General features: G+C 40.8%; 1 protein-coding gene across 1 annotated transcript in view; it reads right to left on the bottom strand.

Moving 5' to 3' along the window:
• Positions 1–14,969, bottom strand: part of ywhae1 (tyrosine 3-monooxygenase/tryptophan 5-monooxygenase activation protein, epsilon polypeptide 1) — a 54,270-nt gene extending 39,301 nt beyond the window's left edge. Inside the window, 1 exon segment of the mRNA XM_034167781.1 lies at positions 14,761–14,969. Coding sequence (XP_034023672.1) covers positions 14,761–14,824 — 64 coding nt within the window. The 5' untranslated portion in view covers positions 14,825–14,969.
• Between the last annotated feature and the right edge of the window lie 731 nt (positions 14,970–15,700).

Here is a 15,700-nt window from a genome sequence, read left to right as displayed (position 1 = left end):
GCCTTTTTGCTTACGTGTATAAAGTTCTCCAGATTCTCTGAATCTTCTGATTATATTATGGACTGTAGATGATGGAATCCCTAAATTCTTGGAATTGAACATTGAGAAACACTGTTCTTAAACTTTTGGACTATTTTTTTTTTCCACACAGTTGTTCACAAAGTGGTGATCCTCACCCCATCTTTGCTTGTGAACAGCTGAGTCTTTTATACCCAGTCATGACACTCACCTGTTTCCAATTAACCTGTTCACCTGTGGAATGTTCCAAACAGGTGTTCTCTGAGCATTCATCAACTTTCCCAGTCGTTTGTTGCGCCTGTCCCAGCTTTTTTTGAAATGTGTTGCAGGCATCCATCTCAAAATGAGCAAATATTTGCACAAAACCAAAAACCTCTATCAGTTTGAAATTTAAATATCTTGTCTTTGTGGTGTATTCAATTGAATATAGGTTGAAGAGGATTTGCAAATCAGTGTATTCTGTTTTTATTTACATTTCACACAACATCCCAACTTCATTGGAATTGGGATTGTATAAAAACTTGGGTGAAACGTTCATTTTCACTATATTAATCCAGCCAATCTTTGAAAAGCTGACCTTATACCAATGAGGTGGTTGCTTTAATTATATACACCCCCAACTCTGTGGATCGTCCCCCCCCCCCAAAAAAAACAAAATATCCACAGACCAGGTAGAACCGAACCACAGGTTCCTGGACAGTCCCTCTGCACTTCTTCTCGCTGGCTTTATTTCTTCCGCGGCTCAGTCATTTTGACAAGGTGATCCAACATTTAACTTTGTGTTCGTCCCTTAATGTCCGCTAATGTCTTGAATAACTGGACTCCCCCCCCAAAAAAAACATGCTACGTAGCTCATTATTCATCCTTCATTATTCAGTGGGACCAGGGCTTTACTATAATAAAACAATCCGGCTATGTAGACCTTCTTTCAGTAATATCTGCCCAAATGCTATACCATTAGACAGATATCACTGAATTTGCCAAAACTATTCTTCAAATGTCTTTTCTTAACCTGCAATGAGACCTGAAATACACTGGAACTTCACGCGAGTATTTATTGTTTCGCAGTTGTGAATCTCGCACCGTCTCGCGGTCCGTGACTCATGCGAAAGGTCGGTTTCAACAGAGTTCCAGTGTCAGGAGGTTAGCACTCAGTGTAAACACACCTCCTGAAACATGGACAATAAGACAACATCGGGGCACAGCAGAAGTCCATCACACGTGCTACACCTCCTCTTGATAACACTTTCAACTTGGGAAAATGTACCATCATCATAATCACCCGTGAACTTGCTAAATCTACACCATCCACATCCTTGCTTTGCCATTGTTGCGCTGTGAGACGGCAGAACTTTGCTGGCGCCGCGGTGCATCCTGGGAAGTGCAAGGGGATTATGGAAAACGCTTAAGTACCAAATGTGCAAATCATTAAGACATTAAAACCTAGCAAAACATTTGTGGTATAAAACAGTGACTTTATTAATATTTCTACGTAAAATGTATGCTTACAAATTACTGTCCGATAATAAATTCCTAAATCACACCATGTGAGTTTGCAACCCAACTTCTAATGCCAGTCACCAGGAAAACCCCACAGCCCAACACACACACACACCAATTAGTAGAGGTGCACCGATCAGGATTTCTTAGGCCGACCGAAATTTTGATCGGCCGATACCGATCAAGTACATATTTGGATCATGCCCAAAATAATAATAAATTAATATATAAACAAAAATAAATTTAAGAAATATTACAATTTGAAAACAAATGCACCCGAACGTGATGACAGCTGCAAATGCGTAATGGTAACTTTTAACACTGAAAATGCCATAGACATGCTAACGCGTTAGCATCGCTCCAGTTTTTAAGTTATAAAATACATCAACTGTTTCAGAAGACCATAACAGGTCAGTTTAACATAGAAAAGGTAAATAATACTCACAAACGTATGCTCTTTAGGGTTTTAGCGGGGGAAAATTAAGCAAAAGAAAAAAAGTATAAAAGAAGCAACAGGCTCGAAGCATTGCTTCAATCTGCGAACCACTGGTTCGATTGGTTCAAGGTTTAGAGCAAAGCCGCACTGCAGAAAAGTTGATCACGGACCCGCTGCAGGGTCTGTAATCAATGTAGAGAAATGATCATTTTCCTGACAAACACACCAAGCGCTCCCTTCGCTAGTGCCTGCACTGTTGTGATCGGTCCTTTTGATCGGCGCATTTTGCCGTTCACCGATCAAACCGATCAAGGCATGATCGGTCAATAATGATCGGTGGCCGATCGATCGGTGCACCTCAATTAGTAATTAAATAGTAACATTAAAAAGCCCACATCCTGTGCTATAGATGTACCGAAGTCTATGAAATTCGCCAAAACAAAAAATAAAATTGATGCGGGCGGATCTCATCATTTTTGAATGGTTCATCTATTAAAGGAGTAAAAACTGAAGGAAATCAATTTTAAGGCCTGAAAGATGTTTCTGTGGAGTATTTTAGCCATAAGGTCAACTGAGAGGGGGAAGTGTTGGCTTTTTAAATACTTGAAAGGCACTGGACTCAGAGAGCATTTCGTACTGCTATAATGGACTGATGCATAAGGTGGCAGTAATGCAACAATAAGGATGTCGGCTGCCGTTATACGCCACAGAAGAAGAGGGGTTGGTTTGTTTTTCTCCAGTGTCACATTTTGAGAAAAGCATGTTTGGTGTCAAAATAAAGCCATTTTATGTGTACACACACACACACACTTCAGATGCAAAACCCAGTATCTCCAAAACCATACATTTTTAGTTGACCCCAACATGTACTTGGCTGTCAAGGGGACCATCAGTGTGCAAAATATGAAAGAATTTGAACAAACTGTTTACATTTTATTGATGAAAGTCTGTGCATTTCCCCATACTTACTGGGTTTTACATATACACATATATACATATACACAGTGAGGAAAATAAGTATTTGAACACCCTGCAATTTTGCAAGTTCTCCCACTTAGAAATCATGGAGGGGTCTGAAATTTTCATCTTAGGTGCACATCCACTGTGAGAGACAATCTAAAAAAAAAAAAAAAAATTTTTTTAAATAATTTATTTGTATGTTACTGCTGCAAATAAATTTTTGAACACCTACCAACCAGCAAGAATTCTGGCTCACACAGACCTGTTCATTTTTCTTTAAGAAGCCCTCTTATTCTGCACTCTTTACCTGTATTAATTGCAACTGTTTAAACTTGTTACCTGTATAAAAGACACCTGTTCACACACACAGTCATTCACACTCCAACCTGTCCACCACAGCCAAGACCAAAGAGCTGTCTAAGGACACAGGGACAAAACTGTAGACCTGCACAAGGCTGGGATGGACTACAGGACAACAGGCAAGCAGCTTGGTAGAAGACAACAACTGTTATGATTATTTATTAGAAAGTGGAAGAAATACAAGATGACTGTCAATCTCCCTCTGTCTGGGTTTCCATGCAAGATCTCACTTTGTGGGGTAAGGATGATTCTGAGAAAGCTCAGAACTAAACAGGAGGACCTGGTCAAAGACCTGAAGAGAGCTGGGACCACAGTCACAAAGATTACATTAGTAACATGATGCTGTCATGGTTTAAAATCCTGCAGGGCAGCAAGGTCCCCCTGCTCAAGCCAGCACATGTCCAGGCCCATTTGAAGTTCACCAGTGACCATCTGGATGATCCAGAGGAGGCATGGGAGAAGGTCATGTGGTCAGATGAGACCAGAATAGAGCTTTTTGGAATCAACTCCACTTACCATGTTTAGAGGATGAGAACAACCCCAAGAAAACCATCCCAACCATGAAGCATGGGGATGGAAACATCATACTCTGGGGGTACTCTTCTGCAAAGGGGACAGGACGATTGCAACGTATTGAAGGGAGGATGGATGGGGTCATGTACTGCGAGATTTTGGCAAACAACCTCCTTCCCTCAGTAAGAGCATTCAAGATGGGTCATGGCTGGGTCTTCCAGCATGACAGTGACCCCAAACACACAGCTAGGGCAACTAAGGAGGGGCTCCGTAAGAACCATTTCAAGGTCCTGGAGTGGCCTGGCCAGTCTCCAGACCTGAACGCAATAGAAAATCTTTGGAGGGAGCTGAAACTCCAAACCTGAAAGATTTGGAGAAGATCTGTATGGAGGAGTGGACCAAAATCCCTGCTGCAGTGTGTGCAAACCTGGTGAAAAGATACAGGAAATGTTTGACCTCTGTAATTGCAAACAAAGGCTACTGTACCAAATATTAACATTGATTTTCACAGGTGTTCAAATATTTATTTGCAGCAGTAACATACAAATAAATTTTAAAAAAATCATACATTGTGATTTCCAGATTTTTTTTTTTTTTTTAGATTATGTCTCTCACAGTGGACATGCACCTATGATGAAAATTTCAGACCCCTCCATGATTTCTAAGTGGGAGAACTTGTAAAATCGCAGGGTGCTCAAATACTTATTTTCCTCACTGTGTACGAGGTCTATTAGAAAAGTATCCGACCTTATTATTTTTTCAAAAACCATATGAATTTGAATCACGTGTGATTACATCAGACATGCTTGAACCTTCGTGGGCATGCGAGAGTTTTTTCACGCCTGTCGGTTACGTCATTCGCCTGTGGGCAGTCTGAGTGAGGAGTGGCCCACCCTCTCGTCGATTTTTTCATTGTTTAGGAATGGCTCAGAGACTGCTGCTTTGTTTGATCAAAATTTTTTCAAAACTGTAAGGCACAACTGAGTGGACACCATTCGATAAATTCAGCTGGTTTTCGGTAAAAGTTTTAACAGCTGATGAAAGATTTTGGTCTGGTAGTGTCGCTGTAAGGACGGCCCACAGCACCTGACGGCGATCTGCGCTTCGAGGCGGCAGCGTCTCGCCGTTTCAAGTTGAAAACTTCCACATTTCAGGCGCTGTTGACCCAGTAAGTTGTCAGAGAACTTTCAGAAGAAGTCAGCATGAGGAGTTTATTCGGACATTCCATTGTTAACGGACATTTTATAATGAAAGAACGTGCGGGCAGAGTCGCATGTCGGGCCGGACCCGACCGCGGGGGGTCGCGACTGGAAAAACACCTCTGTTGGAAACCTTAACGGGCAAGTTGGAACATGCCCAAGCTGTTAAACAATTTCTCAGTTACTCACTTGTTGAAAGCCATCAAAAGCCGCCTGAATTTTACAAATGGTTTTCAACATGGTGTTTTTCCTGTCGCGGCGCACACAGATTTGCCAAGTCGTCACGGAAACGACTCGGCAAATTTGCGCACACGTCTTTCATTAAAAAAATGTCCTTAAACAGTGGAATGTCCGCATAAAGTCCTCATGCCGGCCTCTTCTGAATCTTCTGTTCTCTCACGATGTCCTGGGCGAATTAAGCCTTAAATTAGGATGTTTTCAGGTTGAAACAGGCCGATGACGGCGCCTGGAAGCGCTGCACGACGTCCCACTCCGTGGGAAGTCCTTACACCGACAGAAACACCCCATAATCTCTCATCAGCCGTTAAACTTTTCACCGAAAACCAGCTTAATTTCTCGAATAGTGTCCACTCGGATATTCCTCACAGGTCCAGAAAAAATTTTGATAAAGCAACGCGCGCCGTCTCGAGCAGCGTGTGAAACAAAGGAATTCAGCAGAGAGGGCGGGACCACATTTCACTCAAGGCCTGTCCACAGGGAAATGACGTCACCGACACGCGTGAAAAACTCACGCATGCGCACGAGGGTTCAAGCATGATTGGTGTAATCGCATGTCATTCAAATCCATATAGTTATAAAATAAATAAAAGGGTCGGTTTATTATCTAATAGACCTCGTGTATATATATATATATATATATATATATATATATATATATATATATATATATATATATATATATTCCCCCCCCCCCCCCCCAACTTAGTGGTTTTATATGATGAAATAAACAGAACATGAAAAATTCTGACAAAAATCCGTATACAAACACTGGTTTAGCAGCCCTGAATTTCACTTCAGTACCTGTACAGTATAAATAATTGTGCCACACTTAAAATTTCATTGACTGTAAACATTTTAATTGCATGAATAGAGTTACTGGACACGCATCTGAGCATTGCCTGTTCGGTCACTGGCCAGTACAAGTGGAGTGGGCTTTGGGGCTGCCTGTGCCTCGTCTGCGCTCTCCTGGACCCGGGCAGCACATGATTAGTCAGTTTAATATTCACTTCAGTGACGTTTCTTCATCTTGCAATGTTCTTCCAAGGTTTTGTTGACGAAATCCAAACATAGCGTGCAGCGGGTTTCATCGGGAGCTCAACATTGTGGACGAATTCACCGAGTCATGCCTTTGTTCCGTACACATCCACCTCCGACTCCAACTATGTCCGCTTAAATGAATTTTTTTACGCCACTACCGATCTTTTTAACGCTGTCTTCATCCTCTCTCGATAATTTTGGCCATGTTAAAGGCGCAACTTGACAGACCAAAATTTGCACAAAATCAAAATGTCCACATCTGGGTACTTTCAGTGACTTTCGATATTACACAGATTCTGACTGGCTGAAAGTTTGCTCTTGTAGAAAAAGTAAAACCAATGACCGCGCATTTTAGCTTGCAGTTTCAGCAATGGTATTCTAGTTCCCGTGCATATGAGGAAAGGTTTAACTTACAAGGATGGCCACGCTGCACATCCCCCTCCCCCCAATTTTCTCAACAGATTTACTCTGATCTCAAAAAGAAAGAACATTATTTATCCTGAAGGAAATTATTTTACCAAACTGCCAAAACAGCAAATATTTCCAACATTTTGGAGTGCTGCCATAAAAGATGTTAAATGACTCATTGGATTTGTGACATTTAAAAGTAAATCATCTGCATACAGAGCAACCCTATGTTCTGTACTCCCACAAGGCACACCCTGGAAAAAGGAAGAGGTTCTGAGACTTACTGAGAGTGGCTCTGTTGCTAAAGCAAAAAGGGGAGAGGGGCCAACCTTCACGTGTACCATGTGACAGAGTAAAATAGTCAAATTTGACATTATTAGTACAGACAGAAGCTGGTGGGGGGGGGGGGGGGGGGGGGGGGGGCTACAAGAGAGTAATCTATTTAATACATGTATTGCCAAAGCCACATTTTTTCACAACTGCAAAAAGGTACTCCTATTCCACTATCAAATACTTTCAGCATCCAATGACATTACCACTTCAGGGAGATTACTACAGTGTTTGTTGTGCAGTATATTTAAAAGGATACATATATTAAAAAAGGAATGCCTTCCTTTGATAAAAACCAGTCTGTTCATTTCATATAATAGAAGGGATTCCGTCTATACAGGACGCTAACAGTTTGGCCATAATGTTTACATCCACATTAAGGAGGCTAATAGGTCTATAAGAAGTAAAGGAAGTTGGACCTTTTCCTTCTTTGAGCAGTTATGAAACGGAGGCCTGCTCAAAACATTTTTCTAGTAGAACCATGTGTCGAGGCTTTAAACGCTTTTCTTAATCCTACAGCAGCACCTACTGGATTTGGCAAAATACAGCAATGTCAACATTCTGAGAATAAATTCAGTCTTTTTTCAGAACATGACTATCAGATTGATATTAAACCTCTCCCACCATATTGGAGTTGAAGAACTGGTATGCTAGCCTTTGATTAAACAGCTAAAATTTGATCACCTGTAATATTTACAATGACAGCGCTCCAGAATATTTATAATCAAATTTCCAGTTGTCTTCACAGAAACAGTTATGCTCTTTTATTAACTGGAGCTCTATCAATTTTCTTATTCATCATATTAACATCTGAAACAGATATAAATTTCGACTATGACCTCTGCTCCCATAGATGACATTGCAGGCCCAACCTGGCTGGCTTCTCACAGTATCCATCATGCAGGATGTGCGGGGGGGGGGGGGGGGGGCTATGTTTGTTTCAGTATTGGAAAGTTGATCAATGGAAGTTACACAACTAAAATTTCAATAATAATGTGAATCCAGTCATTATTTTTCTGACACCGGTACTGTGCAAGACTTCCAGAAGTGAGCAGAGAACATTGTCCACATGTGGAAGTATTGTTCAAATTTCCAGGCTTATTACATATTTTGAGGGGGAGGAGGAGATTAAATGTGAAACAAATCAATTGAAAGAAATTTGCAAGGATGCTGGATACCTGAGATATCAGTTTAAATACATTAGTGCACAGCACTGTCCCCAAAATGGTGCTCAAGACAGCAAACTCTTCTAGTTTGTCTACTTTCACAAACTGCACGGAACATCTATAGTACGATTTATAGTACGATCCTCTCTGTCTCGCTCTCCCTCTCCTTTTCAATGGAGCTTTACTGACACAGGAAACATATGTTTACATTGTCAAAGCAAGTGTAACAGTAAAAATTAAGTCCTCTCTCTCCCTCTGTCTCTCAATTCAATTTCAATTGAAACATACGTTTACACTGTCAAAGCAAGTGAAAAAAAATAAAAATCTCTCTCTCCCAGCAAACATGGAACTTTTTGGAAACAAAGCCTTTAAACTGTAAAATAAACCATAAAATTGTGAATGTATAGTCAGCGAGGCTCACTCGAGGGACCGTGGATTAATACTGAAGGATTCTGCTGGAGTTTTTTTCACATTCGGCGTACAGGAACAAACTCTGCTCGTGCTCTAAGCTGCTGTTTCACAGCCTTGGGATGCCAAAGCAGCTATTTTTTTTTTTTCAGCACACATTTTTATCTATTTATTTTTTCAGAAAATCCGTCCTCGGCGGCACAGACAATTTGAACCCAACAGCTGCTACCTGGCTAACTTTGCCGCTACCTGTGGCTCTCTGCTACGGTGCGCGGAAGAAACAGCTTGGCTTCAGCTCAGGAACCTCCCCCTCTCCCCTCGCTGAGAGTAAACAGAGCAGAGAGCAAGCAGCGGTTAAGAGGTTTCACAGATGTGGTTTCTCTCTGGTATCGGAAAACACCGCAGGTTGGATAGGTATTTTCCGATGCTTGTATTACCTTGGTATTGGAACCCAATACCGATACTGGATCCAATCGGCCACACCCCTAGTACAGACAGTCTTATTCACTAGTTAAGTAGCAAATTAATGTTGTAGTCCGTAGGCACGTTTAATGTAATCTTTTGTGATAATACTTATATGATACAAAATGACAGTGCTTTTACAATTACTTCCATTACAAGACTTAGGTCACATTAATTTTAAGGCAGTGGAGATTCTTCTGTGACTGGAAGAAGACCAGGACACGTTGCAATTGGTTGAGCACAATGACATCATCACGTGACCCACTGTAGCGGGTCACTGGGTTTTTAATGGTTTCCTGACGCAGTTTTTTTTTTATTTTGTTATTTCTAACCCTACCCCTTTCCCCAAAACTCTCCCTTTAGTGCAGCAGATATGAGAATATTTACAGAGGAATTATTCAAATGATGACGCAAAAAACAAATTTGGCACAAATACTCCTTAAACATCACTCTTTTGTCCACTTGAATTTTCAATAAGCAACCAGGTAGGGGTCAATTGAAGAATTACACAGGGGTTAAATTTAAAAATGCTCCAATCATACTGAAAAGTATTCCGTATTATTTGTTTGATCATAATTTCAAAAAGGTATATTTTGGGCCTTCTATAACTGAATTCTATAGAGTTATGGGGTAAAAAATAGCAAAAACGGTGAGAAAGGTCAATTTCAGTTTGTACAGGGGGGTCATTCCATATGAAATGAGCCAAATTGAGAACATCTTCCAGTTTCATGGTCTCAGAATTGCTCTGTTTTTTTTATATTTTGTGGTATGAGGTGTAAGATGAAGCTTGCACTTCGTTCCAGTTAAATATCTCCACCTATTCCGATTTTATAGGCTGTTGAAAAAGGGGGCGTGGCAACGTTAACCCTTCGTTATTGGTTTGTAAGCATTTTTAAGAGGCTCTAACTCAAAAACTAAACAAGATATCAATTTGATTTTTTCACAATGTATTAACTCTGTCTTAAACTCTCAGAAAAAAATTATTTTTACAAACATTAACCCTCCACTGGCCACACAGGATCAGGGTGAAAATTGAAATTTGAACGGTACTGAAGCAAAATCAGCCGAATATAGGCTCAATTTCTCACATACCACTGAAGATAGTGCTTTGCTTTTAGTTTTCTGGAAAGCACATGCCAGGGGCTTCCAAAGGAAGTGAACTCCAGACTGATGCTGTTATTTATTTCAGAGCAATGTTGGTTGCCGGGTGGGGCACTTTTGGACCCCTTTTTCACCATGTGGGTATCTTCTGATTTTCAAAAACTATGTATCATCTAAAAGCTCTTGATATGTGCTTCTAGAAAAATTACCCACTGATATAAAACAAACACCCCTACACATAGAATTAAAGCCCTCTTTTCAGGGTATATCCCACTTTTTGCATATATTTTAATGTACAGTCGTATGTACATAAATGTACACAATACATAGGAGTTATGGTGCATAGTTACCTAAAATGCATAAATAATACATGTACAACAGCTCTTTTTCATTTTTTTTTTAAATATAAAATATGGAAACCTTGAACTAACTAATTATGTTAACATCCTAATGCATTCTGTTATTCACAATCAACCCTTGTACTGCTGGTTCTGAACAAAAAAGCCCACAATTTTGCCAGGCTACTCTGTAAATATTGACTTCTACTCTGTTGCCAACTTCAGGCTGTCAAACCATGCCCGCACTCTGGAAGCTTCTTGACTAGATAAAACATAGTTCCTTCCAAGTCCAGTGGTGTCTGGAGTATCCATCAAGAGAATGTGAGTCAAAGGTACCTGCATTCGTCCACCCTACGAGGCCAGTGGAAGTTTGAGGCTGGTCCATTTGGGTGCATAAATGAAACTTTGACATTGTCATTCTCTTAAGATTGCTCAATGATATTTGCCAACCACCAATGGCCATCATACAAGCAGGCCACATAATGACCAGGGATACAGTCTGCCAGTTTTAGAGGCTCAGGTATAGGGGTATCGCACTCAAATCCGACCTCCTCTTCACCCGACAAACGTTTGACGAGAATGGTACCATTCCTAGTTACACTGAAACAGTGGTTATCCCTGGTACCCATAACTTTCTTAGCCCCTTCAAATCTCTTCAGCTGCTGCTTTGAGTGCTTCTGAACATCCTCGCTCTCAACAAAAATTGTCTCAACCCCCTTGATATTTGCGTGAGCCCACTCAAATAAGTCATGGGGAGTAAGAATATAACCCGAAGCAATTGCTTTCATACTGTGCCTGGCTGCCTCCCGCTTGATTGTGCCCCCTATTCCATCGCAAGGACTCTTTCCATGAGAAGTGGCAAAAAAAAAAATGCCATTCTGCTTCCATGCCAAAGTCTTCCTTGTGATGGAGAAGGTTGCAAAAGTTCTTGAAATTTTTATATTGGGAGGCTGCCCCATCGCTGAAGTAATATGCTTTGCTTAAAGTTGTCGGGATACCTGTTTTGATCAGGGGCACAACCTGAGTGAGGAAATAATGAACTGCAATTGTGTCGTGTTGCAAGTGATTGCTGATTACACATATGCTTCGACAATGCAGGGAATCATTCATCTTGTAGTACACAGTAAAGGGATGCAGGGTTGCTTGGGAATTATCCCAGTGGTAACCCTGTGCTGCATCCTGTACTACAAACGAGTAATTCTCAGCAAAGTCAAGCAGAATGATGCATTCATCTTCCCCCACGTTAGTCTTTAGCTTTTCCAGAAAAGCCCCCTGATTCTTAGCAATAAAGTGATGGGTGGTTAGTTTATCAACCATGGAAGCCAACTTCTCAGTGTAGGCCTGAATCAAGAACATGCTCTACAATAGTTGTTCTGTCAACGGTAACCCATTTCTTGAATCCAATTTCCTCAAGCCCTGCCACAGCCAACCGTTCCTCTAGAAAAGAGACAAGTGCCTCATTTCCCGGACATAGCTCACATCGGTGAAGCATGCAAGTTTTTGACTGCACTGAACAGAACATCTTTGACATCAACTCATGATAATTTTATCACCTGAGTGGGTCCCCTTTGCTCCAACAGTAACACACTGCTTGGGTCTCAATTCACAAAATTTGGACAAGCCTATGTACATTTATGTACATATTACTGTACATTAGAATATATGCAAAAAGGGTGATATACCCTGAAAAGAGGACTTTAATTCTATGTGTAGGGGTGTTTGTTTTATATCAGTGTGTAATTTTTCTAGCAGCACATATCAAGGGCTTTTAGATGATACAAAGTTTTTGAAAATCAGAAGATACCCACAAGGTGAAAAAGAGGGTCCAAAAGTGCCTCGCCCGGCAACCAAGGCTGAAAAGGGTTAACATTGCTCTGAAATAAACAACAGCATCAGTCTGGAGTTCGCTTCCTTTGGAAGCCCCTGGCATGTACTTTCCAGAAAACTAAAAGCAAAAGCACTATCTTCAATGGTATGTGATAAAATTGAGCCTATATTCGGCTGATTTTGCTTCAGTACCATTCAAATTTCAATTTTCACCCTGATCCTGTGTGGCCAGTGGAGGGTTAATGTTTGTAAAAATCATTTTTTCTGAGAGTTTAAGACAGAGTTAATACATTCTGAAAAAAATCAAATTGATATCTTATTTAGTTTTTGAGTTAGAGCCTCTTAAAAATGCTTACAAACCAATAACAAAGGGTTAACATTGCCACGCCCCCTTTTTCAGCAGCCTATAAAATCGGAATGGGTGGAGATATTTAACTGGAACAAAGTGCAATCTTCATCTTACACCTCATACCACAAAATATAAAAAAACAGAGCAATTCTGAGACCATGAAACTGGAAGCCTTGGTCTTTTCATATGGAATGACCCAGGGGTCAAAAGTTAAAGGTGCTCCAATTTTGGTAGAAAGTGGTGCAAATTATTGGTTGAGCTAATAGGATTAATAAATGGAATAGTTTTGATAGTGTTGAATGCTTGGTCTGCAAAGTAAAGGTCAAACAATGTAGACGTCCATTGGATTCTATGACATATGTTACGACACATGACGCAAACTATTCCTTTTTACAACCCTATTAGCTCAACCAATAATCTGCATTACTTTTTTCCCAAAATTATAGAGCAACCTTAACTTTTGACCTCTGTACAAACTGAATTTGACCTTTGTCATCATTCTTGCTGTTTTTAGCCCATAACATTCAATCACAGATAGTCCAAACTATGCCTTGTTGGAATCTCTGTGATCAGACAAACAACATGATGTAGTTTCCAATATGATTGGAGCATCTTTTAATTTGACCCCTGTGTAATTCTCCAACTGATCCCTACTTAGTTGCGTATTGAAAATTTAAGTGGACAACCTGCCTTTTCAAAAGGGTAAAGCCTAAGGTGTATTTGTACTAAATTTGGTGCTTGCATCACCATTTGAATGATTTTTTCAGTTTTCCGCTGCACTGCTTCCCCCAACCCTCACCATAACCTCCCCAGACACCTTCCCCCACACCACTATCACTTCCTCTAACCCTCCCCTCAATGTCTGTTCCCCTAACTCCCCGACCCCCACACATCACCCCAGACACCCCCGCGTCACTCTTCCATGTTCCTGTCACAGCGTGTTCTGGAGAAATAGCTGGAGTAAATCTTCTTTTGGTCACAGAAGAATGTCCACTTTGTAAATTAAATATACAGCAGTCTTATTTACCCATTCTGTTCATGACAAACAATTTTAATTTCAAAATATATTGCGTCATATCGTGATTATGACATTTCAAAAATTACACAAAATGTAAGAAGAAATCATTTATGCTATGTATTTCTGGGGAAAATCAAATTTTAGAATAATCAAATACTTAACTTGGACTGGTATTAAAAAAACGATGCATCAGCAGAGGTCTAGTATGTACTGAGTGTAAAGTTCTAGAGCACTAGTTTGTGTTCATTTTAAATTCCATGATTTTTATTTTTATGTGACAATTATATGACTGCTTAAAATTGACTAGCGACCAATTTAATAGGCTTGGGTTGATAACAATACGGAATTTCGACATGGTCAATTTACACGGCAAGTCACGAAATCAGTGGTTTAAATCCCGCACGAATCACGGCACAATCACATTAACATTACTAGGAAATGTATGGCCGGTGGCAAAGGCAGCAATCTAAAAACAGCCTCTGCGCGGCCAGTAATGGTATGACAGAGTGAGTGGAGAAAGGATCGATCGGTTCCAGCCTGCTGCTTTGCAGGGGAACACCCTGATCAAGCTAACAGCTGCCTTCCTACTCCCACACGCTACTAACGATAGCTAACCCAGCTAGCCGGCTAGTTAACTCTTCGCCAACCAAGTTAATCTTGTTTAATTTGGCTGGCACGATCACGCAAGATCTATTGATGGGTTTCACCGAAAGGTTAAACGACAAGAAGCGGCACATAACAGCCGGCCACGCAGCAATTTAACCACGAAGCTAATAAAGCTAGCCTGGTGCAGAGGGAGGCGACTGACAGCTCACGCTCCACTACTCCGCCATTTTGTTATAGCACCTCTGCTAATTAGCCACCTCCGAACTATTTCCAACAGACATCCACACCTACTGCCAACACCGACACTTATTTTCACGCCACGGTGATTAAATCAGCCCACCAACCAGCTGGTGTGCCGGTAGGTCGCTAACTGGCAAACAGCAGTGGTAACCGCGGCATTCCTTTAGCTTTTAAGCTAGCTAGATTAGCACCACTCGGAAGGGGGGAAAAATGAGCATGTCCCACTCTGAAAGTGAACCTTACCGTCATATCGCTCTGCCTGCTCGGCAAGTTTGGCCTGATAAACCATATCGTCTCGATCACCCATTTCGAGATAGGGGTAAAAGTAGCGAGCTAATTAAAGTGTCAAATAGTTTTTAGGTAAAAATGCAGCAGTGCTGACTGTCGGTGCTTCCTACAAACCGACTGCCTCGATGATGATGATGACGGTATCCCTCCGCCCCGCCGTCCGCACTGGGAGGAAAGATGGCGACCATCCGGGGATATAGAGATCAGTGGGACACAGTTATATTTAAATTGGAGTCGACACGCTGCTCCGCCATCTTGTGAGGGACTCACCACACTATTTGTTATGTATAATTATTATTTGACTACGACTTGTCAGCCTAAGAGTGTCATTTGTATTGATTTTATCCCTATGTTACCATATGTCTTAGGTGGAAATTTGTTCGTCTCTCTATACGCAGCCCTGCGATAGACTGGGGTCCTGTCCAGGATGTCCTCCACATTAGACCCTATGACTGCTCCAGCCCCCCCGTGACCCTTGATTGGAGTAAGCGATTAAAGAAAATGTGTTAATTATTATTAACATTATTATTATTATTATTATTACATCAAAACTTGTGCACATTGTGGGACAGTGGTTTGCACAAACTCACATCAGTAACACAAATAAAGTGGTTTTAAAAATCCATGAGAAGGTTCACGCAGTTCAAAAATATTTCATTCGGTAGTAGGTGTTACAAAATAAAGTCACAGTGACATAATCTGATGCGAATAACAGGAGATGTAATAATGTAAGTGTTACATAAAACAATAATATTAAAACCAGGCATTCAAATGACTGTTTGCTGCCACCAGCTAATTTTTGACCTTGATGACATCATTTGATGTCATTGATATCAGAGGTCATATATGTATTTGCTTGCCCCTGGAGAGCAGAAGTCTACACAGAAACAATATC

The sequence above is a fragment of the Thalassophryne amazonica genome, chromosome 4, assembly GCF_902500255.1.
Source record: "Thalassophryne amazonica chromosome 4, fThaAma1.1, whole genome shotgun sequence".
NCBI lineage: Eukaryota > Metazoa > Chordata > Actinopteri > Batrachoidiformes > Batrachoididae > Thalassophryne > Thalassophryne amazonica.
Note: the sequence above shows the minus strand (reverse complement) of the source record. Positions and strands in the feature narration are given on the sequence as shown.